The 26442-nt window shown below is 32.5% G+C and overlaps 1 protein-coding gene across 11 annotated transcripts; it reads right to left on the bottom strand.

The window, feature by feature from the left end:
* Nucleotides 1-10115: 10115 nt before the first annotated feature.
* LOC114169227 (G-type lectin S-receptor-like serine/threonine-protein kinase At1g67520) lies at nucleotides 10116-25571 on the bottom strand. 11 transcript variants are annotated; one of them, XM_085668876.1, is made up of 13 exons: nucleotides 25278-25570; nucleotides 24479-25127; nucleotides 23794-24075; nucleotides 23568-23683; nucleotides 23304-23474; nucleotides 21470-21563; nucleotides 17227-18462; nucleotides 16789-16893; nucleotides 16533-16705; nucleotides 16244-16454; nucleotides 10862-11099; nucleotides 10631-10781; nucleotides 10116-10553 (listed from the first exon to the last, which is right to left on the bottom strand). In XM_085668876.1, exons 7-13 carry the CDS (start codon nucleotides 18392-18394, stop codon nucleotides 10239-10241), a joined length of 2361 nt encoding a protein of 786 aa, XP_085525002.1. In that variant the 5' UTR covers nucleotides 18395-18462; nucleotides 21470-21563; nucleotides 23304-23474; nucleotides 23568-23683; nucleotides 23794-24075; nucleotides 24479-25127; nucleotides 25278-25570; the 3' UTR covers nucleotides 10116-10238. The 11 variants fall into 11 exon arrangements, with proteins under 11 accessions (XP_085525002.1, XP_085524997.1, XP_085524999.1 ...); XM_085668871.1 differs by lacking the exon at nucleotides 23568-23683 and having other exon boundaries at nucleotides 23304-23501; nucleotides 24479-24540; nucleotides 24994-25127; XM_085668873.1 differs by lacking the exon at nucleotides 23568-23683 and having other exon boundaries at nucleotides 23304-23501; nucleotides 24479-24523; nucleotides 24994-25127.
* Between the last annotated feature and the right edge of the window lie 871 nt (nucleotides 25572-26442).

The raw sequence follows: 26442 nt of genomic DNA, 5'->3' as shown, positions 1-26442 counted from the left end.
AAGCAAACTGGAGATGAAACAAAAAGGAGGGACTGTAATTCGAGTAGATAACAAGTCGGCTATTGAGTTGGCAAAGAATCCAGTCAACCATGGAAGGAGTAAGCACATTGATGTGAAATTTCATTCCATCCGAGATCAGGTGAAGGAAGGTAATGTAGAGATGGTGCAGTGGGAAGCAGAGATCAAATTGCAGACTTATTTATAAAGCCATTGCCAACTGTGTTGTTCAATAACTATAAAAATCTAATCGGAATGAAGGATGGAAGAAGTATTTAAGTTTACGGGGGAGTTTTGTTAGGATAAACTTAAATTAAGAGTTATTGAGCAGACTTTATGAGTGGTTACATTTGTGATGTTTTAGGAAAGGAAAAGTCAAAAGTTTTATGTGTTATGTTTTGGATGTTAATGGTGATTATTGTTATGTTTTTATAATAATTTTTATAATAATTGGAGACATTATGGCTTGCAGATGAAAAGTTAAATGTAAGTCCTATAAATTGTAGTGTCTTGCTCATATGAAATACACAAGTGAAATAAATCATATTTTCAAAGATAGAATGTGTTTGCTAAAGGAAATCAATCGTTAAAACAATTATTTGGTTTTAAACATTTCAGCTATAAAATTATCGATGACTCAAAATGTAAAGAATATGAAATAAATAAAAGTTTTGTCGGTCATTTGTTTGAGAAAAGATTCAATTATTTATATCCGTATATAGCTTTCTGGTAATGCGCTGTACCCATTTTATTGGCTTAAGACCCATAAAATTGAAGTCTCATAAAGGTGAATTGCTTTTCTGTTTTAGCTTTTCCAATAGTGTAAGCGACTGAACTTATCAATATTAGACTTTTTATCACTACTTTGAATAAAGAGAATTGATCTTTCATTGGTGTTAGGAAAAGGAATTCTCAGGTTTCTTTTTCCATATTAGTGCAATTCGTTGTTGTAATTACTCCACAGTCTGTTTCCACGCATTAACAACATCCATTATCTCTTACTTCGAGACGAGTCGTAGGGATGACGTTAACTTGCTTTCCCTACTTAACATAAGGTCGTGTTGGGTTATATACAGGTTATAGTTATAGTTACCGAAAATGTTAGACTTTTTGACACGACTCTAATACCATTGTTGATGGGTTATATATATATATATATATATATATATATATATATATATATATATATATATATATATATATATATATAAAGTATTTGATACCACTTTTATACCAAAACCTTAAGGCAGTGGTGTTATGGGTATTTATTTTTATATAGTGTTTAACTTTGTCTGTTCTATCCAATGTATGACTTTTTGACTCACAATTGAACTATTCTCAACAGGTCGAAGGAAAGAAAACCCCTGAGCCTAAATCGACCTCTTAGAGATTATTTCTCTAAGAGTAAGGACCTAAACTCTAATGAAGTATGTAATAATCCTATCGCCAACATGAATGAGCTGAGATAGCGGGCCACTAAGTTCATGAGGAGAGAAGTTGAGAAGGTACCGTAGCAAGCCCCCATAGGCATTGTGTGAGGTCCTATATGGTCGTGGGAGTGTAAACTTTTCTGATACATGAACTACGCACCTCTTAACGCCTCTAGGTCACGCATCTTGAAAGAGGCTCTACAAGCTTAGCTCATCCCTCCTCCAAGGAAGTTTTAAAGCTTACCAGATGTCGACATAAGCAAGTACTGTAGATACCACCGTAAGTCTGGAGTGAGTGTTGCAACTCCTCAATCTCCAATTCATCAAGATTCTTTGTCTCCTCAATTGTGAACACTATATGATCAAGAAGAGATCTCAATACCTTGTTCTCCACAAGTTGTTCGATTACCTTATCACTATACGATCTCATGGCATTTACCAATTCTTGGATCTTGTCAAAGTATTCAGCAACAATTTCACTTTCCTCCATTAGTGCTTGTAGTTTAATTTTCTTGTGTTTGTGCATATCTCCATACGTTTTTGTAAAGATTTCCCACGCCTCTTTTGTTGTTTCAGCTTGGGAAATCTTGTTGAAGATTTTTGAGTTAACACATTGCTATAGCAAGAACCTTGCTTTGCCATCTAATTTTTGCCACAGCTTATAGTTCTTCTTTTCCTCGTCTGTTGCCTTGCTGCCCAATTCCACAAGACCATTTTCAATCACCTCTATTACCTCCTGAAAACTTAAAACAACCTTCATTCTTATTTTCCAATCATCAAACATCTTACCATCAAACATTGGTAAGCCACCCTAAATTATGCCTCCCATGCCAGTTATGTTTGTCTGCCCAAAAACCTGACAACTACACCTACACCTTGAGGTTCTTATCACTTGTTTTCTTGATGCACCAAGAAAACACACCTTTCACCAAATAATCACTCTATTGGATGCCCTTGTAATGTCTTTTAGACAACACAATAATTGGCCTTTTACTCTTGCACACAGGTCCTAACACGATCTAGCACTTGATACCATAAAGGGTTTGGCAACAAAGCACATATGCAAAAGACAAAAGTTGAAAAAGCTATATTGAATTGAACTAGGATACAAAGTTTTATACACCGTGTAAGCAGAGTAAGTGCTAATAACAGAAAATGATAAATGCTAAAAACGGACAACTGTTACAACATCAACTTTATATTTTGGCTTAAAGACTAAACTCCAACACATTAGTCTCTTGAGAAACGATACTTGAATTTTTCACTTTATTACTTGTGTGATTTATTACATTTGCTAATTCCGTAATACGAACTCACAAAAGTTGAAAGAAAGACATCCTGAATATTATTTTAAGCTTCAACGTCCGCTTTGAAATTCTGCAAGTAAGATGAAGAAAAGAGGAAAGGATTAGTTTACTATATCACAATGTAATGAAAATTTCATAACATCCCTTATAAGTAAATTATTACCTTTATATTTCTTAAGAATTAATCATTTCCCTTATAGAGGCTGTAATTTCTATTGCAGAATCAATCGAAAATCCTTTTGAAGATAAATTATCATGAATGATCCTTCTTCCAACGTATAATGCTGGTGTTTGAGGTAAGGAAACTATTGCACTTTTGTTTGTCAACATTGATACAATCTTAGACATGTTGAGTCGATCATCTGCATAATGCTCTCACTACTAAAAAAACTCATATTTTCTGCTAACTTTGTTTTGAATTTTTTTTTGCAAGAAATACTTATAAATTTTGTTATGAAAAGAAATTTGTAGGAAATTACTGGCAATTATTTTGCAAAATATTTTGTATAAAACAATTTTCGCAACAAACTTTGTAGGAAATACTTGCAAATTTTATAATTTTATAAGAAATAATTATTCACGAAGAAATTACCTGTCAATTAAAATTTTAGAAAAAATAGCAAAAAAAAAATCTTTTCTTACGAATGTTTTTAACAAATTTATAAGAAAATTCTCATGTAATATGAGAATTTTTAGTAGTGTCTACACACAACAAACCGATATGAATGTATCCTTGTACTTCATCAGGATCAATCGACTCCTTTATTGATGGATCCACTAACTCTAAACATGCACCATCTTTCCATAACTCCCATGTCTGTCAATATTTTCCACAAATTAGACACAGTAAACAATAAGAAAAAACTAATAAATATGACTTACATACATGTCCTATTAAATTTAATGGGCGATCAACATCATAGCAACCAAGGTTTCATCTTCCGCTAACAATTTCAAGTAACAATACTCCAAAACTATAAACATCACACTTCGTAGAGAAAGCTCCTTCCATCATATATTCTGGAGACATGTAACCGCTGTAAGAAAAAGTAGTTTGTAACATGATGAAATAATTTTTAAACATTCACATAAAATTCAACCAAGATAGTTTATCAAGTTTACTGTGTCCCAACAATTGTATTGGTATTTGAGGTTGATTCTTGTTGCGTGAATATTCTTGTCATTCCAAAATCTGAAATTTTTGGATTTATGTTTTCATCTAAAAGAATGTTGCTAGCTTTCATGTCCCTGTGGATGACTTTGAGTCTTGAGTACTTATGAAGATAAAGTAATCCTTGAGAAATTCCTTCTATTATTTTGAAACGCTTCTTCCAATCTAGTAATTTCCCTTTTGTACAATCTACGTATTGTCAACATGTATATAGTGATGGGTTAGTACGTATACCACAATTGTTGTGTCCACAACCATCACTAAAAGACGATAGTTAAGAAAATCTATATATATATATATATATATATATATATATATATATATATATATATATATATATATAAACCAATCATGTTATGACTTGCACACAATACACTAGGACTCAGACACAACTCATCCGGATACATATAATTTAGTCGGATTCAGCGAATGCTTGCACTTGTGGTGGATTTTTTTGCTCTACTGAGCTGCTCACCCCCGAGCTAAGTGTTACAATGTCTCAACCCTCACGCACAAGGTTAGCCCTTAATGGGTTTCAGACCTTTTGCTACTCTCACCACAAGAGTCAGTCTGCTCTATGTGAGACTAACGGACTCTTTGGAGTGTCAGGATGTAACCTTACCTTAAATCCTTACTAAATTATATAGATGGGGCACCACCATGAACTTCCACTAATAGGGGTCATGGAATTACGTCCCGACAAACTGAGGCACCACCATGACGTCTCACCTAGAGGCTCATGGAATTACGTCCTAACCAACCCAATCATCATGCTTCCAACAATTAATATAGAATCATTTATCATGCCAAAACCATGCCACTTTGATAACCAACCATCCCATACAAGTCACATGCCAAGGTCATGTTAAACTTATCAATCACAAACCATAAACCATTCTACTCATACCCATTCGCCCAATTCATGCTTTTAAAAGTAATTGAATCAACCCACAAGTTCAAGTTAAAGTAAGGAATTAAAAGTCTGTAGCAATTCTCGCTTAAGCTAGACTAATCTCACTTAAGCTAGACTGGTCTCGCTTAAGCTAGAATTCTTGCTTAAGCTAGACTGATCTCGCTTAAGCTAGACTTGTCTCGCTTAAGCTAAAATCTCTCGCTTAAGCTAGACTTGTCTCGCTTAAGCTAAAATGACAAATTTTAACTGGTTTCAACATGTAAAAACACAAAATCCCAAACAACACAAATTTAAGAAAACACAAGCACGTTGTATAAAACGTTGGCATCATATTTCATGCTTTAAAAGGGTAAAAAAATCAATCATGGGAGCATACAAGCATTTAAATAATTTTGTCAATCTCGCTCAAGCTAAGGAGCTCTCGCTCAGGCGACAAGGGTCTCTCGCTCAAGCGAAAAGCTTTCGCTTAAGCGAGATTGAAAACAGAGAGTACTTCGAGTTCTCCCTCAAGCGAGAGGCCTTCACTCAAGTGAGCACTCAAAACCAAAGGGGGCGAGTTACTGCCATTCTCGCTTAGGCGGGAGCTTCCCGTTTGGCGAGAAACAGCTCGCTTAGGTGAGCATAGCAGATCTCATCTGCTCTCACACATGCAAAGCCAAAAAATCCATCCAGTAACAGTACACATATTATTTTCACACATCAAAAGTACATCAAATCATCAAGAGCACCCAACAGAACCAAAACAGACACATTATTTATAAAAGCATGAAAAATCCTAGCTTCCCTTACTTGGATAGATGCTAGTGGAAAGCACAGGCACCTACGGTAACGAACCCAATGGCTACAAGAGCATACTCAAGAGGTGGAGTAGAGAATGAGGTTGAGCTGACTTTAATCTGAATGAGCTTTGAACCCTATCAGAGCACAGTTTGAGGGGTAAAGAGAAGAGGAGTAAGGTGGTTGATTTTGCAAAGTGGGCAGAACATGAGATGGTTAGGCTGGTTTAGGGGTTTTGGGATGCCCTATGGGCCAGCCTTAGGCCCAACTAACTAGGAGAAGCCCTTAAATTGTAGGACATAATTAAAGTGGGTCTTACATTCTCCCCAACAACAAAAATTTTTGACCTTGAAAATTCACCGACGAGATGGAAAGAAAACTACGTTTTCCTCATTTCATCTGACAACCAGCACTTAGACATGACTAATAAAACAACTCCAACACCTATAGTCACTGAAAACTTTGCCTCTATGCTAAGCGATATGTGTTCAACTGTGTAGATTGGTTTAGTTACTACTCTCGAAGTAACTTCCAACCCTGCAACCTTAAAATTGAGATGCTCCTTCTTACATACCCAACTAACTTGTATCTGACATACCGACTTGTCTACCATATGCTCTCTACTACCTCTTGTAGTTTTTTATCAATGTCTCAGATGACTTCAAGTCTCAAACTAAAACATGTAGTTATCACTTCACATCACTTTGTTCTCTCCTTTAAGCATCACTCCACTGACTTGATCACTCTTGAGTTCTGGCCTACTGTCCCACCATCAACACTCTTGACCACTTTTACATATAACGAAACTCATAACATCTTACTTTCTTTGTTGGCTTCAACCAAGGCAACAAAGTTCCCTCCGAGTTATTCCAGTTCCAATTTAAAATTATCAATTGATTGCATTGCCATCTTGTTTTGGCATCCTGTCCTCATTTTTTTCCTTTAACTCGTAACCATCATTCCACCAAACCACAAAACCATAACTTCCATTGACTCCAAATCTCTAGTCTGTTTTGCACCAAGCAACTCTACGATACACCTGAAACTAAGATTGCCCGATTTGACTTTTTTCCAACCTCTTTGAGAAACTCACTCGTCCTAGTCAAATAACTAGACCAAGGAAATCTATTCACATCTTCTCCTCCCGACTTAGACACTTACTTCTCCACCAACTCTTACTCTTACTCTGTGAGGCCCAGATCTTGAATTCTCTTCTAGAAATAAACACCTACCCTTACTTCCTTACTTCAAGGTTGGTATCCTAACTAGAAAACATAATTCAACCACCTCTCATTTCCTTGATCCAACTTCCTTTGTGCAACCCTATACTCCCAACTCTGAATGATCATTGTATGGGGTGATTGGGTGAGATGATTATTTGTATTAAATTTTTTTCTGGGATGGTGAAATCTGTAATTCTATATAGGTGAAAGAATGAATAAATTTAATGTTTTAGTGTTACCTAAAGTTTTTAGTTTTGATATGATAAATGCGAATAAATAATTTTGATATGAAAAATGGGAATGAACGAAGGAAACGCAGTGAGATAAAAAATGGAACATAGAAAATCAAAATTTTGAAATAAAAAGAAAATAATTAATATATAATTATCGATGGATATATTGGTCGGTAATTACAGACGAATTTTATCGACGAATTTTTCTTCGATAATTACCGACGAAAAAAAAATATTTCGTCAATAAAATTTACCGGACACTTTACTGACGAATTTTTGACCGTCAGTAATACGCTAGTAATTTTAATTTATCGACAAATTTTGAGAATTATTAACGGATATCAACCGTCGATAATATTAATTTTTCTTGTAGTGGAACTTGTCCTTCAAAGCTTTCAAAACTAGTTCTAAATCTAACTTCTCCAAATTAGCCTGTGCCTAAAAAAGATGCAACCTTGGAAAAAAGGAGTAAGGTTTTAAACTTGGAATAAAATGCATGCTACTGTGACAAGACTGCATTATTTAGAAATTTAAATGCACAATTTTAACATTTTATTTCACTTTAATGCTTCAAATTCTACGATATAAACCCAAACAACAAAGATACAAAAGTTTCATAAGAGAAAATTCATTTTCAACTAAATAAATACATAAATAAATTGGTAGTGAAATTCTGGAAAATCAAAGAACATATGATTCTTATTATTGTTTAAATTTAAAGTAGGAAGTTGATAAATTTTGACACTATTTATATCCATGAATCCTGGGACCAGCTTTCTCCTATTAATTTCCCCATAGTGAAGTTATTCCATAAAATGTTCCACAAGGCAGAAGCATGTTTTAATACCTGCAAATCAAATTAACTACTTATTGCTTGAGATGAGAAGTAAAACAGGATTAATACCTATCGTCGCGATTCAGGTTGCGACAGATGATGGTTATTCTGGAAAAACTATGAAAACCATACCTATATTAAGATTTCTATTACTAAATATTTTATCTTTAGTTTCTCTTAAAGTTTCAGTTTCAAATGCAGTTAGTTATTCTCAAATCAATTCTCTTTGCTTGATATAAAATCCATTGACATTATTTCAAGAAACTAAATGCACATTTTGCAGTTAGTTATTTCAAGGACTAAAAGCTAGATGCATAAAATCCATTAACATTATTAATCACCACCCTACCAAACCTCAACCCTTAACATATAAAAAACAAGGGAAAATGTGTTTCAGGTGCCTTAATTTGCTGTCAAAAGTAGTCTTTGTATTTAAACTCAATAAAAATGGTCCTTGGATTTATTGCAATTCATGGAATTGGTTCCTGTGTAATGCCATTAGTCTTGTCTTTTTATGTGGCCTAACATAAAGGACTAATTTCACTGCATTTCAAAAATATAAAGTTGAAAATTTTCAATTTTAATAAAAAATAGATACCAACACTAAGTTCACCAAAAGAATAGCATTAAAATGAATATTCTCGAACAACAATTATAAACAATACATTGAGAGAATTAATTCATCTACGGATTATTTCACATGTCCTAGACATCAGATGGATATTTGGTAACTTCTCATCATTATATCATAATATGCATGGAACAATCTATAATCAAACTATAATCAAAGATGGTAGACTAACTCACCTCGAACATCCTAATCCTTGATAAAAAAGATGTTGGAACAGTGTCAACAGATTCAACAAAATAAAACTTAATACATTTTAAATCAACCAATAGTTTTGTTTCATACAAGCATATCTTCAAGTCATGATGCAAAACAAAATTTGAATGCAAGTATTTCAGTGCCAGTAGTAATTGAGTTAACCATTTGCATAGTTTATGAAAAATTAGTCACTAATAAAAAAATTTCTTATAATTTTCCTTCAAAATAGGAGTTAATCTTGTTCATGAAACTTAACATACATTTTTCCTACTATATTCCTCAATTCAGTACATAATAATACCTATCATCCCTCGTTATTACATGGGCACAATGCAAGAGATAGAGAGCAGGTAATTTGGTGACTATGGAGATGAGAAAATCTTATTGTGTTCTTCTTATCACAGCTCCTACATATCCTTGCTTCCAGTAAGACTTAGCTCCTTTATGTTTCATATTATTTCATAATGTTATTTGTTTAATAGTATTTTATGTGTAATGTGTGTGATGAATGTATATAATATTAATATTAATTAGGGTTAAGTATTATTTTAGTTTCTAAATTTATATATGAAATTGGAATTTGTCTTGTTAAAATTTTAATAAATTTTGGTCTTTAAATTTTAAAAGTAAATAAATATAGTCTTTATAATTTAATTGTGTTAATTATTGTGGGAATGATAAACGATTTTTCAAGCTAACATTTGAGCATGAATGAGCCAAATTGATACAAACAAGTGAAACGCAATCCTAAATTATCTTTCAAACGTAAAAAAAAATTTAATGCAACTAAATTATAATGAATTAAGGATCAAAATGTATTAAAATTTAAAATAGATACGAATTCAAATTTTGTGTACAAATTTATGGAGTAAAAACAAGGTTGTGTTTTTATTTGTTTGGAGTAAAACCTCAAAAGAAATATTTAATCGGGTTTTATCTTCTTCCTTGATTATTACGAACAAATGTTTTTATAATAGTGTGTGATTAACGAATTAAGAAGAGCATGCGTCCTATATGCGTTGGATCCACTGGAATAAGGTGGAATCACTACAAGAAAAATTCTGTTAGGGTCTCTAGAAAATTGACATAAAGAAAAAAAAAAAAAAAATCGACACTAACTTTTGATTAGTGTCTCCGTTAAGGTGGAAGTTATAAAGTTAGCGTGGGCTAAGGGAATTGATGCTACTAACATTGGTTTGATCCACGCTAAGACTAAAACTATAATTGTAAAATTAATTAAGACTTCACCCACTCTAAAAATATAAATAAAATTATATATCCCTGACAAAATTTTTTTAGAATTTATTTAAATTAAATAAAAAACTTGATACATAAAAATGAGATCTTATTGGTTGCCCACCCAAGGGAACCTACCTCAAGGCAAATACGTAAAAAAATATGCATAACTCTCAACCGAAAATAATCAAATAAAAGCAAACTTATACTGTCTTAAAAATTCAACAAAAACATTTTAAATAGCAATGCACAAGTCAATACCTAGTTTCTTTTACGAATTGGTGCATAACTCACTCGATTTCAATTATTTCCATTGAAGTAGTAAATTTTACTGTAGAAGAAGTACCCATCTCAGCTGAAGATAAATTCTCGTTAAACATCTCTCTTTGAACATAGAATGCTGGTTTTTTAGGTAAGGACACTATTGCATTCTTGTTTGCCAACATTGATATAACGTCAGACATCGTAGGTCGATCATTTGCATATTGTTCAACACATAGGAGACCAACATGAATACACCTCTGCACTTCATCACAATCAAATACTTCCTCTAATGATGGATCCACTGATTCCAAACATTTGTCATCTTTCCACAATTCCCATACCTGTAAGTATTTTAGAAATTAATTAGAACCAAAATATCATGCCAACAAGCAAACTCACCAAAGCTTATTTTACATACATGTCCAATTAGATTTATTGGGTGGTCATCATCATAAGATCTAGAGTTTTTTTGCCCACTAACTATTTCAAGCAACAATACTCCAAAGCTGTACACATCAGACTTTGTTGAGAAAACTCCTTCCATAGCATATTCTGGAGACATATAACCACTATAGAAAATATTACATGTGAAAAAAAGAAATTAGTTATAAATTGATATAAAATAAATGTAATAGTTTAGTGTGCTCACTATGTCCCAACAACTCTGTTCGTATTTGATACCGAGTCTTGTTGGGTAAAAATTCTGGCCATTCCAAAATCTGAAATTTTTGGATTCATATTTTCATCAAGAAGTATGTTACTTGCTTTCAAGTCTCGATGAATGACTTTGAGTCTTGAGTACCGGTGAAGATACAACAATCCTTGAGCAATTCCTTGTATTATGTTGAAACGCTTATTCCAATCTAGTAATTTGCCTCTTGTACAATCTTCCCATGGTCATATAGTAGTGATGTGAATTAGAATGTAAACTATACAAATGTCAAAAGCAAAATGACTTTTTTATTCATGATGTTCTACCTAGGAAAACATTTGTAAATAAATGTCATATAAAGCAATTGCAGTTGAGAAAGATCAACGTTCACCTACATGTGTTTGGATAGTTGCATGATAATGAAAACATATTTAATCTAGGCTTAAATACCTTTTTGTTCCTCATTTTCGTAGTGTTTGTTGCAGATGGTCCTCATTTTAACAGAATGTTTAAAATGATCCTCATTTTTACCAAATGTTTAAAATGGTCCTCATTTTCACAATTTGTGTTTTATTTAGTCCTTTTCTGTAACGATTGTCTCCAACGATTACAACCAGAGGTAAATGAAGAAGATTGATACCGTAACATATCTATATAATGGGATTGCAGGAAGAAGAAGATTGCAGCAACACCAATTGGGAATGGAGGAACAAGATTGTCAAAACTCACCAATTGTCCAAACATTCCTTACCAAAACCCTAGCTCACTTATTTATCCCTAAATATCTAATTACCACACCTGTACAGTACACGTAACACACCCTAATACAAACCGTGCCACCTGTACAATGCTCTGCTAATGATTTAAACGGCGTTACAAAAAAGGACCAAATAAAATACGAATTGCGAAAATGAGGACCATTTTAAACATTCGGTAAAAATGAGGACCATTTTAAACATTCTGTCAAAATGAAGATCATCCGCAACAAACATTACGAAAATGAGGACTAAAAAGGTATTTAAGCCTTTAATCTATTTGACATCTAAAACAAAACCTAATTAGATAATTATTGTACACAACAAGTAGTTTATATTTCTTATTTTGTTAACAATACAAAGGATATATTTGTAGGCTGAAATCTCTTGAAATTTTATTAATAGCCTACCCATTATAGCCCATTTAATAGAAAATAATTACTATTCTTGACCTTTTATTCTAACAAAAACTTGCTAAATTAAAACCATTAAAACTTGACATTTAAGTTTATTCAACGAAATTCTCCCGTAATCTTGTTTTTGTTATCTTTCATGCCTATCAATTCTTGCAATTCTTTAATAACAGAGTTGGCAATGAATTTGTAAAAATATCTACTATTTGATGTCGACTTCCCATGTATACTAGTTCCATATTGCCTTCCTCCACATGTTATCGAATGAAGTGAAAAAAAATATCAACATGCTTACTCCTTTCATGACTGACCTGGTTCTTTGCCAATTTAATTATTCAGTTGTGGTTTACCCTTATCATAGTCCCGTGTTCTTGTTGTAAGTCAAACTTGGTTAGCAAATTTCTATGTCATACTGCATGACACACACAAAGCAAGATATTATATACTCAAGTTCACACGTTGAAAGTGTTACTATAGGTTGCTTCTTTGAAAGTCAAGTAAAGTCATGTTTTCGATGAGAAATACATATCTCGATATATTCTTCTGATCATCTACATCACCACACCAATCAGTATTGTAGCCAACCAATCAATAACTTTTTAATCTTGTATAGAATAGGTTGAGTGACTCATTTCCAAACATACCTTCATATTCATTTCAACATCTTCTAATGTGTGTAGCCCAACTTCTCCATGAATCGACTTACAATCTCAATACTTAACAACAAATAGAGTTTTGTACTTGTGAAATAACGAAGACTTCTTACTAAGCTTCAATATTTGCTAGCATCAAATTGATCTCCTCCATCAAACTTTGTGAGTTTTATACCCAGTCCCATTAGTGTTTAAAATTGGTTTATAGCTCATCATCATGTACTTGTTTAAGATCTTTTTTCTTCGGATATAAAAATTCTCGTCTCACTTTGTTTGACTTCTAGTCCGAGGAAGTATTTCATCAGTCCTAAATTTGTCATCTCAAATTCATTGCCATTATGTTCTTGTACAATTTTATCACTGTTTCCCATAAGGATAAGGTCATGACATAAAGAACAACAAATAACATGTTACTTCCACTCTTGTTCACATACAAGGCATGTTCATAGGGGCATTACTCATCTATTTTTCTTGAAGTATGAATAAATCTAAGTATTCCATGCTGGAGGAACTTACTTCAACCCATAAGTGCCTTTTTCAATCTCAACACCTTCTTCTCTTCTCCTCTTTCCTCTTCTCACATTGAGTGGTTATTCAACAGACACCTTTTCCTATAGTACTCCATTTTAGAATGCCTACTTCATATCCATTTATTGCAAAAGGGTACAAGTAAAAGGATGTAATTGACTATGAAGCGGTGTTTACACTGGTCACAAGAATAGAGATCATTTGTTTACTTTACACACAACATCCACCTTGTTTGTAGAATTATACAAGTATCTCAAGCTTCACATTTTAGGTTGTTCTGGTTCTTCATCATCAATATTTTTAGGATTTACTATAGTTGGTGGTATAGTAATTGACAAACTTGCACTTTCACTAATCTCTTGTATTGAGTTGTTCCATTTAGGCTCACTTGCTTAGTCAACTTGAACATCACAACTCACCACCACCTTCTTGTTCATTGGATCTAACAACATGTAACCTTCTTTTTTTTCTCATCATATCTTATAAAACCATATTTCTTGCTCCTTTCTCCAAGCTTGGACCTTTGCTGAATTGGTACATGTCCCTAAGCAACACTACCAAACACTTTGAGATGAGCCACAAATGGTTTTTTTTTTTTCGCTTCATACTCCTTGTGGGGTCTGATCATTCAACTTTGAATGTGACACCTATTCTGTACATAGATGGCACATTGCGTTAGCTTTTGCCCAAAATTCCTTTGGCATTTCATACTCTTTCCAAACTATGTCAAAAATAGTTTAGTTCTTCCTCTCAACTACTCCATTCTTTTGAGGTGTGTATGATGCTATTGGAAATCTCTTTATTCCTTAGTCCTCATAGTACTTCATGAATTCTATTGATGTAAACTCGTCTCCCTACAGATCGAATCAACTTGATGTATTTGTCTGTCACCTTTTCCAACATCACTTGAACTTCTTAAACATCTATAACACCTCATATTTTTCTTTCAAAAAATACACCCATCTCTTCCGTAAAAAGTCACCCACAAAAGAAATGAAATATCTTTAACCACTGAATGATTATCTTTAACCACTGAATGATTCAAGGGTAATCCATCCACATTGGTTGATATGAATAAGTTTGAGTTGTTCCTTTGCACGATACTCAAAACTTTTCTGAAAAAAAGTCCTCACATGCTTGCCATGTGCATATTCATAAAAACCTTTCTTGGACTCAATACTGGATAGTCCGTGCACGATGTTCTTCTTTGTCAGATCGGTCAATCCATCAAAATGTAGATGACCAAATTGGAAGTGTCATATCATCGCTTCATCTTCTACATCAAGTTTCAAGCACTTTTCCTGAATGATCTTCAAATCAAGTTTGTACGTACGATTTTTCTTCATTTCAACTCGAGCACTCAACTAATTTAGCTTATCTTCAAGTACAATATTCTATATTTTATGAGTATTGAGTAACCTTTCTTTAGGAGCTATCTCATGCTTAGAATGTTGCTCTTGAGATCATGTCCATAGTACACATCTTATATTTGCCCAACTCGGTCATCTTTTTCCAAGTACCAAATTGTACCTTGGCCTTTTACTACAACCTTTGAAGAATCTCCAAATGACATGTATGGATTCAATCTTTGGTAGGTCTTTGAAGAGATGCTCATCTCCACACATATGATTGCTTGCACTCGTGTCAAGATACCACACCGAGTTGGGATCGACTCCCATGTTGTCAAGTTGGGTGTAAACGATACTCAAACCTTGTGTCATCGTTAACAAAGCTTCTTTGGCTTCAACACATTTTGTAAGTAAATTAGTTGTCTCTTCCCTTTATTCTCGGGTCGACATTGTTTAGCATAATGTCTGACCTTCCCACAGTTGTAACATTTATCTAAGTTCCAATAATGACCATATATTTGCCACTTTTGTAGCATTAAACATTTGAATGAGTTCGCGATTGACCTTCTCTCCATTGATCTTTTCCTATTCATGCCAATTACTTTTACATGATTGTTCCTTTTCCTCGTTGTATTCTTCTTACCACAACCTCTACCTCTAGGACCATTTCCTCTACCTCCTTGACCTCTTCCTCTAACTCAAGTGCTTTGAATATTGAACGTTTCTCCTCCTTAATTGATACCTTCAGTTAAAGTGCTTGCTCCATTGACTAACCCTTCTTATTCTTCTTCTTCTGTTGGTTGTGTGCCTCAAGATAACCAGTGAGCTCTTACAGCGTAAGCATCGATAAGTCTTTTGATTCTTCAATTGCACATTTGACATTCTCGAAGTCATCAATGACTTCAACATTTTCTCCACAACTCGACCAACAAGCAACATCTCTCCATTTCGATAAGTTGGTTCAACACAATTTCAACACACATGATGTACTTTAAAACTTCTAACTCTTTCATCTTTATACTCTCAAACTCACCTCGAAATGTTTGAAGTCAAACCCATTTCACTGGGTCATCTCCCTTTTACACCTCTAAAATATCTTATGCTTCTTTTGAAGTTTTACCACATGTTATCTCTTCAAAGCCAGACTCTTCAGTACCTTGGTACAACTGGAAGGATGCCTTCTTCATATGTGTTGCTTTCAATGTAGTATTTTGAGTTACTGTAAGATCCATGTTGCTTTCTAGTTCTTTGAAACCATCTTCGATCACCTCCCAATTATCTTGGGAACGAAATAGAGCTTTCATCTGGATATTCCAGTCATCATAATTGACTGCCTTTATCAACAAAGGCATAGACACATTGTTTGTAATGTTGGTCGTCCCACTTAATTTCTTCAAACAATCAATCTCTTTAAACACTCAGCAATTAAGCTGCGAAGCTCTGATAGAAATTTGTACACAAGTATTTATTTCCTATTTTATCATCAGTACAACAATATATTTATAGCTTGAAATTTGTTCTAGAAGAGCTAAAAGAGTTTAAATTCAATTAATAGCCTACAATCAAAACCCATTTAATAGAATATATCTCCTGATTCTTTACCTTTTATTCTAGCAAATAAACTACTAAATTTAAAACCATTAAAACTGATACTTAAATTCAACATCAACATAGTCCTCACCGAAAAGATAGAAATCCAAGCTCTTGTTGGGCATATATTCGTAAATTAGAATCTTTTCTTCTTCGTGAATGCAGCAACCAAGTAGTTGAACAAGATTCATGTGCTGAAGTTCACATATAAGTGTTACTTCGTTTTTGAACTCCGCAATTCCTTGTGCGGAACTTCTTGAAAGTCTTTTTATAGCAACCTCCTCTCCTGTTGGCAAAGTTCCCTAAATAAAATCAGAACAAAAGGTCATGAGTTCTCCAAAAAAATGTTATCAATGCATAATTTCAGTAGCTTCAATCACCTTATAAACTGGTCCAAAACCTCCCTGTCCTAACTTATTTTCAAATGAAAATCCATTTGTGGCCGCCACAACCAATGTATAATCTAATACTTTTAAACCGTGTCCCTTTTTCAGGTCATTTCCAAAATCTTCGTTTAGAGATAATTTCACCGCCATTGCTTTCCTTTTCTTCTCTGTTAAGATGAAATTGAGAAATATAAAATATAAAAAAATCATCGAAAGATTCTATAATAATGAGTTTGAGTTACGAAACTACCTTGAAGCACATGTTTTCGTTTCTTTATGGCTAGGAATAGAATGGATGCGCATATTATCAGTAAAATGGCTGCTGTTACTGTACTTATCCACCATATCCACTTTTCTGCACACAAAAACTAAAAATCTTCAAGTATCAATCATTAATTTTATTATGGCCTACAATTGTTTCAATGCCATTGTTAAGCGTTGTAGACAGTGACTGCTTAAATGAGAGAATTTCTTTAGCGCAGTTCCCTAAAGATTCACACTAAAGTTTTACAAACAAAGAAATGCTCAAGAACTAACTATTCACTCTTCAAAAAGGTTCTACGCAATTTAGGGTATGATTGCAATCTTTGAACTTTGCTGTACATATTATAGGGTATAATTGGAATCATAAGAAATGAAACTCCTCTTTTGTCTATGAAAAAGGAAATGAAGTTAGAATGAGACCTACCATCAGACCCTTTGTTCTCCAATATGTAAAAGTATTCACCCGAAGCAGTGCCGTCAACTTTAATATATTTGGATGAATTCCAATGATAGAAACCACATCCAGTTCCATCCTCAGAAAGTTCTTTGAATCCATTGCAATTACAATCGCTCCAGCAAGCGGCCTCACAATCACTGTGACTAATATTATGATTGGAATCAGAGGTTTGATTTTGGTAATTATGGCGAAGTCTTTTATAGGAAAACACATCATCATGCTTCCTGCACTTAGGTGTATCCTGCCATCTTTGGCACCCTCCATTTTCGTTATATCCATAACACAGATCAGCCCTTGCAACATATCCCTCTTTGTAACTGTAAAATAAGCGTCCAGTATTCGATAGGGTCCACCAACTTGTAAGGTTTTCATTTGTAGATGTGAAAGAGAAGCTGTCTTCTTCCTCATTAGACACTATGGTGTACTTCAGCACTCCTTGTGCATCTTCTGGAATGTTCTCAAATCTATTGTTCCTCAGTTTCCCACTTTTCCAACAAACTTTTCCTCGTCTTCTTATCATTAGTTCCTGATCCATCGGTTCCCATTCAAGACTAAAGGCACCAGGAGTCGCACGCGAATCGGTCAACTGTGAAACAAGTAACCAACGATGGCGTGTTTTGTGATTAACTCCTAACTTCATGGTGGGGATCAAAGTATCAGTGGGATAATCAAAACTCTGCCACAGAAGAATGTTTGTCCCATTGGGGTGAAGATGTTGAAGCACAAAGTTTCCTGTGTCCAACAAAGTGGCCACAGTGTTGTTGATAGGTTGAGGAGGAGAATACAGAATAATTGGTTTTTGGTCAGATCCTGAATCTATTTTCAGCACACCAGAGAAGTTTAGGGATAGAAATGCGTGAGTATAGTCTACAGATTGTTCTCTATTTCCCTCCCAAACTATAGTCTCGTCATGGTTACTTTTGATTATCAAGTAAGAAAGAACTTCATTCCCAATTTTATTCTTCAAAAAGTCCATAAAATATTTGTAACTCTTAGAAAATAGTAGTGGTGACGAGGAATTCAGTGTATCACCGGGCTTTAAACTGCCATCTGCTGCATGAACATGAGTAGGAGAACTCCAGCACAACCACAAGTGCATGAAAGCAAGCAGTAGTTTCTGTAGAATAAGCCTCATAGGATGCTTCAAATATGGAAAGACTAATCTGCAAGAGGTGGTTTGCCAAGGAACGAATGTGATACTATCTGGAAAGTTGAAATAATGTTTTTAAGTGCATTTTTTTGTTACATGTTGTCTTGTAAAATAGTGGATATAAGTAAGAGAGCAAAAAAACCAATACGTGAAGACATGTCTTATCGTTAGAGATCCCACGTTAACATATTTACCGGATATAACAAATTTTATAAAATTGAATTGAACTTAAAATCTACTTCTTATCTTATCGTAATATTAAAATTTTCTGTTAAAGTTTATCCTATTTTTTTTTAAACTCTTTTATATTATTTTTTATCAAAATTTTCTGTTAAAGTTTATCCTAATTTTTCTTTTTTAAACTCTTTTATATTATTTTTTTTTCAACCATGGAGGAAGTAACTTATGTTAGTTATTTTCATTATAAAAAGTTATCTGTCAAAGCATATAGAAAGCAAACTTGATAAAACCTAGTCTGAAGTGAGGTTATCATTATGCGTGTGCATATATATATATATATATATATATATATATATATATATATATATATATATATATATATATATATATATATATATGTATATATATATATACATATATATATATATGTATATATATATATATATATATATATATTACATATCTAAAAATTTAAAATATAATAGACGAATACATTAAAAGTTATAACAATATAAAAAGTATATAAATTATCGGTTGAAAATTTGTTAAGACACAGTGATTTTTTCCCTTGTTGTGATAGTGTTTTATTTGTTTATAGTAATATAAAGAATTGTAGACTACATGCATTTCAGCAATGCAATTCAAGATGATAACACTGAACATTTTAGAATTTATTTCTCCAAGTCGTATTTTAAACGTGACCAGCATTTTCTATTGGAAAGAAAAGAAAAGACCCTTTAGTAAAAGAAAAGAAAAGTATCAGTTATCTTTACTTAAATAATTGAAAAAGTATAAACAACTTAATTAGTCGTTGTCAGATTGTATTTTTGAAGGTAAATCCCTCGTAAACACTTTTAAAAATAAAAGAAAAGGTTAATATTTAAACTAATTTTAATTTATAAATGAGTTAACTTTTTTATTTTAAAATGTTTGCACATGATATATCAATATAAAGGGAAACACGTTAACAATGGCAGACAAAACTTTGCGTTATTGGACCCGTACATTCATTTCTTTTTGGTTTTCAATAATCTCTTGTCTCCCATGATTGAAATTTTCAAGATATGGGATATCATGTTAGCAAGGACAAGTTTAACACTTCTTCTCACAATAGAAAATTTGAGTTCATATGTATTAGAGGTCCATTATGATTTTGAAATAACTATATAAGCTAATTATAAAAGAACTTTAAATTAGAAAAAGGCTTAAACACGTTTTTTTTAGTTTTGTATAACCTTATAAATGTGTAATTTGAGTTTACATAAATCTAACTACAAGTTTTCCCACGATTTTCTTAAATGTTTTGGATATAGGGACTGAACACCTATCTAAACACTCGCTTGTCTTTCCTCCTTTCTTAGTTGTCAATCGATCCTCCTTTGTTCTTCCTGGTTATCTTTCTCCTTCCCGCTCAGTTGTCATACAATCGGAATACCGATCAATTAGGCTTTGATGTTTAAGTCAGTTCAAGTACGGTCAAGATTAGTAATTAATGATGGAATAAATGAGGAGTAAAAATTCTTACCAACTTACCTTGGGGTCCTATTTATAGGTTTTTATATGAACCCATGATTAAGGTTTCTTTAATTGAGACTCAATTATTTTTTAAACTTGATTACTGTCTTATTTTACTTTAACCACAAATATCTCATCTTTTCGCTTTGCCGCCTAACTGACGAGACGTGCATGCACGCTATGACCAGTCGTGGCTTTGTGCCCAAACAGTCAGATGAGAATGACAAATCATGGTCGGTGTTGCTGATGGCCGCATCAAGAAGCATCTCAATGTGATTTTCAATTAGTTGTTGACAAAGCAGATGTGGTATAAGACCATCTGGCTATTGCGGGTAGCCTTCAGCTGCTTGTCCTTGAGCCATTCGATCGTAGCACCCTTAATTTCACTCTGAAGAGATTGTAACATCAAATAGCCACGACTTCAAATCTCAATCGTTGGATTGTTCGAACATTGCGGGTGACCTTCAACTGCTTGTCCTTGGGCCGTTCGGTTACCAAGGGTGATCAGGCCCACGGTACACTAAACAATTCTAATTGATTGTCAACATACATAATCCAGTTAAACTATTTCCAAGGTTGATTTGAGTATAGTATAAGTTTTTTTTTTTTTTTTCAAAAAAAAAATCTTCGCATTTGATAAGTTAGCTCATATCAATATAAACTACTTAAATACGAAAAATTCAGATTAGCATGGATTCATCAATATTTTGTTGGATTCTTTTGCCGTAATGGTTAAGTTTATGACGAAAACACTCTATTATTAAAGTATCGCGGAAAAAGTTGTCACAAAGTCAATAAAAAACAATCAATGACACAAATGTTCTAAGAAAAAATTGTTACTTAGTCCTTTATAGAATAACAATTAACACGAGAAAGGCTCAGCAACAATTACGACTGTTAATTTGTACTTAAGAAATAACACTTAAAGATTCTTAAACAAAGCAAGCATTAACTTGCGCGCTTTTAAGTGTCCATAAATTTGTGTTAGGCTAGTTCACCAACCATAACACACATTTTCACACTAAATCCCTTAATTCAGTATATAACAAATGAAATAGAGATGAGAAAATCATATTGGTTCTTCTTACACCTCTATATCTTTGCTTCCCATTAGAATAATCTCTTTTATGTTTATATTATTATATGTCGTTACTAGTTTAATAATGTTTAATGTGTGTTTGATGAATGTATACATTATTAATTATTTATAATTAATGATTTGTTTAGTGTAAAACCCCTAAAAAGAAGTATTTAGGTTCTTATTTGTTGATTGGGTTTCACCTACTTCCTTAACACATATAATAATGTTTTATAGAAGAGTGTGTGATCAACGAATAAAGAAAGCATAGGGAAAAGAAATCATACGGATCTATTTGGTGGATCCATTGGAACACTATATATGGAATTTGAACAACCTAGCGATAAGGGTCGGAAATTCCCAAAGTCTTTATGTTCTAAGCTGCATAAGTGAACATTGCAATATTAGTAACATTACTAACAATATCAAAAGTGTAGAATCAAAGTTGAAAAATGTTACCAAAATATGCTAAGTTCAAAAGGATTGTAAATTACATTTTCAATAAATCTCAAACTTTTCTAAAAAAAAAATTGAAACTCTTTCCATCATTTAAATGTGTGAATTAAAAACAATTAGAATTTCCGATGATGCTATATCCAATCTTTAAGTTCAAAACGATAGAAATATGAATATTCAGTGGCAACTCTGGTTGGTATGTTTCTAAGGTCAAATTGTTGGGAATTCTCTATCATCATGTTGAAGATTAAAATCTAGTAGTAGTAGTTGGTATTTTATCCATCAATTCTTCGCTGCTACTAACAACATATTTATTCCTTGCTGAGAAGAAAAAAAAAAAAAACTGCTACTAATAACATCAATCATGTTTCTATGCAAAGACAAAGACAGTACTACAAAAAAAAACACTATTATCATAAGCAACCCGTTAGTAAACTTAAATTACAGATTATCAACGGTAAAAAAATCCATAAATAAATCACTCGTAGAAACATTACAAACATTACATACGGATTTTCAAAATTCGTAAATAAATTCATATACTAAAATCCGTAAATAATTTCCGTATAAAATTACATATATATTCAATTCATAGATAATTACATGCATATGAATCCGTACCGATTGAATTTTTACTTATATACATATGATATTAAATTGCCTACAGATAAATCCGCATGAAACTTGTATGCAGTTTTAATACAAATAAACTTTTCCTAATAAACATATATACAATCCATATAATGTTTACATCAGACCGTATCAACATCAACAAAAAAAAATAGAAACTTAATGCTAAACTAATATATATTTAGTAAGTCATAAGAATGGATGGATTTGTAATTTTCCTATCAATATGATAGCATACATTTATCAAATTATGAACAAAATTGGGACTGCTTATTCCAACTAAAACAAAATAGAGACAAGAGACAAGCTAAGACTTATCAGACTATAAAGCTTGAAAGTTAACTAAATTTAAGTTTAAAAAACTGATAATATATTTTTTCTAATTACTATTATAATATATAAAAATTAACTCTATTTAAAACATTTTCAAGTGTTTATATGATCATGGTTCGTTCCTTTACCTAGGTTAACATGACCTCTTCTATGGTCTTTAAATACTTAAATTTCTCTAAAAACTGTGTCGTTAATATTTTGTTGAGGTCCAGTACACCTATTATCACAAAATGCAATGAAAGAGAACCCAGAGTTATTACAAAAAATCATAGGTGATTTTAGAAATTCCACTAGAGTACACTGCATATAGAATATGAAAAATTAAAATTTCACAAGTAGTTCATAAAAACTTTTTAAGTTCATTTTGAAAGAAAATATAGTCCATTATAAGTTGTGTTTAGTCCTCTGTAGAAATATTAACGACTCCTGGCCTAAGATTATTACTTCAGTTTTGGCCAAAATTTGTTATAGAATACTACTGAATGACCAAATATGATAAATACACAATGGCAAACTAAGACTCAGATCAATTAGAATCAAGAATAGAAAGCTATGACACTATCGTAGTCCTACCTTATGTCCATATATACTTCACATAATTTTCATGAAAAACAACTTCAAATACTGATGTAATGTTCATCGACTTCCAATTGAATCAGGTGCAACAGAAAGCAAACTTAGAGAGGCATGGGGAACAAGTACCTCCTTGGGTTCACTAAATAGTTCTTTGCGAATTATTGTTGGTATGACTCTCTGCTTTGATTCCCCCTCCGATGAAATGGGTTTCTTCTCCTTATCAATGCTTACTGGAAGCAAGAGGTTCCAACTTTTCATCTCAGGCGCGCAAAACACTCTCGAGAAAAAGCGTAATAGCTATAATACATGAATATCCAAATGAATCTGTTAACGACACAAGCCAAAAAATGAAGGTGTTGAGGTGTATCCAATCTGGCAAGTATTTCATACAGGATGCACAGTAGATGTTTTCATTGTATGATCCTTGCCATTTGACTAACTTGTAAATGGAAGAAAATGTAAAACTGTGTAGTCAATCTCTCCATCATGAAGGGAATGTATTCTTTCTAGCATAAGCATATCAATGAACAAAGAAATATTATAACCACTTTCTGTTATTCCTGGCAGAGCCAGATCAACAACAACCAGTATCAACAAAGCGGATGGATTAACTAACCAGGAAGGATGATCAAGCTTCCACATATTGCTGCTGGTAATTGACTCACAAATCATAGCAAGGCCAAGGAACTTGGTCATGGGAATAAAAACGAAGACAAGGCAGAGTACCAACACACCATATATGTTGGATCTCATCAACCAGAGCGTCTACTTGCAATTGTCCACCACTCCAAGCAGTCACTAAAATAGAGTCTTTGTTGACAACATTGCAGAGAAAACTAACAGAACGATCTTCACATTTTGCACTACAACCCCTTGAATTCTAATCTTGACCTCCATTCTAGCATAGACTCACATATGAAGAGATTGTGGAGAAGCAGAGAAAATAGACACGAATTTAATAAAATCTGAGTAGGGTACAGCCATTTAATGGAGAATAACTCCATCTAACATGAAACAACAACCATTACAAAATGGCCAAGAGATCAAAGTAGTATAGTAATCTCCATCAAATATAAGATTCATTTGGGTAAACAGCTAAACTAAGCACTCAACTCATTGAATAAGTTCTTATACAAGTTGTTTCTGTAGGTGAAAAGGCGATAAGGTTAATTTTTTTTCACATTCTCTCCTAAATAATTAAACAAGTTCTTATGTCATTATATATGTCTTTTTCCAAACGTAACCATAATCCAGGAAGTAGTAGTTATATTTCTGTAGTTCAATAAAGAGCAGTAAAATACCTTCGAAATAGAATAACTGTACAAAGTACTTAGAGAACCCCATTGCTGAACAAAATAAAAACCTGTTAAATATGATAATAAATAAAATGTTTAAAATTAATAAGTAATGTCAGTAGATAATGTAAAATGGACAAACAATAATATTAGAAAAACAGTTAAATAAAAGGTTTAAATATACATTTGATCTCTATTTTTATTATTTTTATTCAATTTGGTCTTTATTTTAGTTGTGTTCAATTAGGTCCTCATTTTCGTCAATTTAATCTTTTTTTTTTCACTAAAGTGTTTAAATAATTAACTTTCTTAAGCGGTACATGCCACGTTAACTATTTAAAAATCGAAAAGGACCGTGACATCTACTCTTCAGCGTTAACTATTTAAACATCGTTAGAGAACAGATCAAATCGATCAAAATTTAACGAAAATAAAAACCTAAATAAATACAAAACAAAAATAGGAATCAAATTAAATAAAAACAACAAAAATAAAAAATAAATGTATATTTAAGCCTAAACCTGCATCATAAGAGTTCACCACGAAAGAAAAATCGACTGGGCATACTGAGCAGGCATTTCTAAATCTACCCCTCAACAGGATGTAAATAATATTCGCGCTCTGTTGTGAATGACCCATAGACAGGTTGAAAAGTCTGCAAAGATGTGTTCGCAATTAGATGGAAACATCACAACATAACTCACATTTAAATAATAATAATGTCTTTTCCAACCAAAAAGGAACAGATACACACTGTAGCTTAGCAAATATCATTCGAAGAGAAATCAACCTAGTTCAAAGCTACCTAGGGTTATTCGCGAGGGCGTCGCAGTGGATGTGTGTCATCCTTGCTTTTCAACGTCGTTCGTCAAAATCGTACTCTGTTCCACAACTTCGTTTCGCAGTGCTCCAAACTGCCTTTCACCAATGAACAACGACCTACAACAATAACCTCTGGCCATTAATGGCGACCTCCAATGATGAACGACAACAACAAACAACGAACGGCAACCTCCAATGGTGCCTACTCTTTCACATTAGGTACGATGATACTTTGTGGATTTCGTGTTTTTCATTTGGAGGGGGCACGGGAAAAATAAAAAAATTTAAGACTTTATATTTTAACCTTTTTATGATTTTTTAACAATTCGGATTCGGATGTAAATAAAATCCATAATTTTAATTTTGTTAAATTATTTTATTGGTGTCCATTTTTTAGGAAAATATCAAGAAGTTCTTCTTCTTATTTTGTCTCAATTAGATATTTATTTATTTTAAAATATTTGATGTGATTAAGTCATTTTTTGAGTAAAACGCTAATAGCGTTAATTATGTGTCACGTGTCAGTAAGTGATTTTTTTAATTATTTTATAATGTACCTATTAGATGTGAAGAGTTTGAATATAGTTCTTATATATATATATATATATATATATATATATATATATATATATATATATATATATATATATATATTATTTTGTTTGAATTTAATCTCAATTTTTTTAAAACTAAATAAATTTCATCCATATACTAAGTTTAATTTTTATATTAATTTTATAATGGTATTTTTATTATAATTGATATTTTCAACAAAATTAAGTTTATTTAAATGTATTTTTTGCATTGAACTTTATTTAAATTTATTCTTAAATATTTATATATCTATAATTTATAGATAAATGTTAGAATTGTTTTAAAAATAACAACTTTATAAGTTCAAATATAAAATTTTGAAAAAATTTATAACAATTTATAATAAATATATTTGAAACAATATTTAAATAAAGTTCAATGTAAAATAAAAACTTAATCTTGTTAGAAATATCATTGTGACATTTATATAAAAGTTAAAATTTGTCTCAATTTGAATATGGACGAAATTGATTCGGTTTTTAAATAAATTGGAACCAAATTGAGACAAAATAACAAATACATGGCCTAAATTAAGAATTTTCACATTCCATAGT

Source organism: Vigna unguiculata, chromosome 11, assembly GCF_037176805.1.
Source record: "Vigna unguiculata cultivar grain cowpea cultivar isolate G323 ecotype 2 chromosome 11, ASM3717680v1, whole genome shotgun sequence".
NCBI classification, from domain to species: Eukaryota; Viridiplantae; Streptophyta; class Magnoliopsida; order Fabales; family Fabaceae; genus Vigna; species Vigna unguiculata.
The sequence above is the reverse complement of the archived record's forward strand: the minus strand, read 5'-3'. Positions and strand labels throughout refer to the sequence as shown.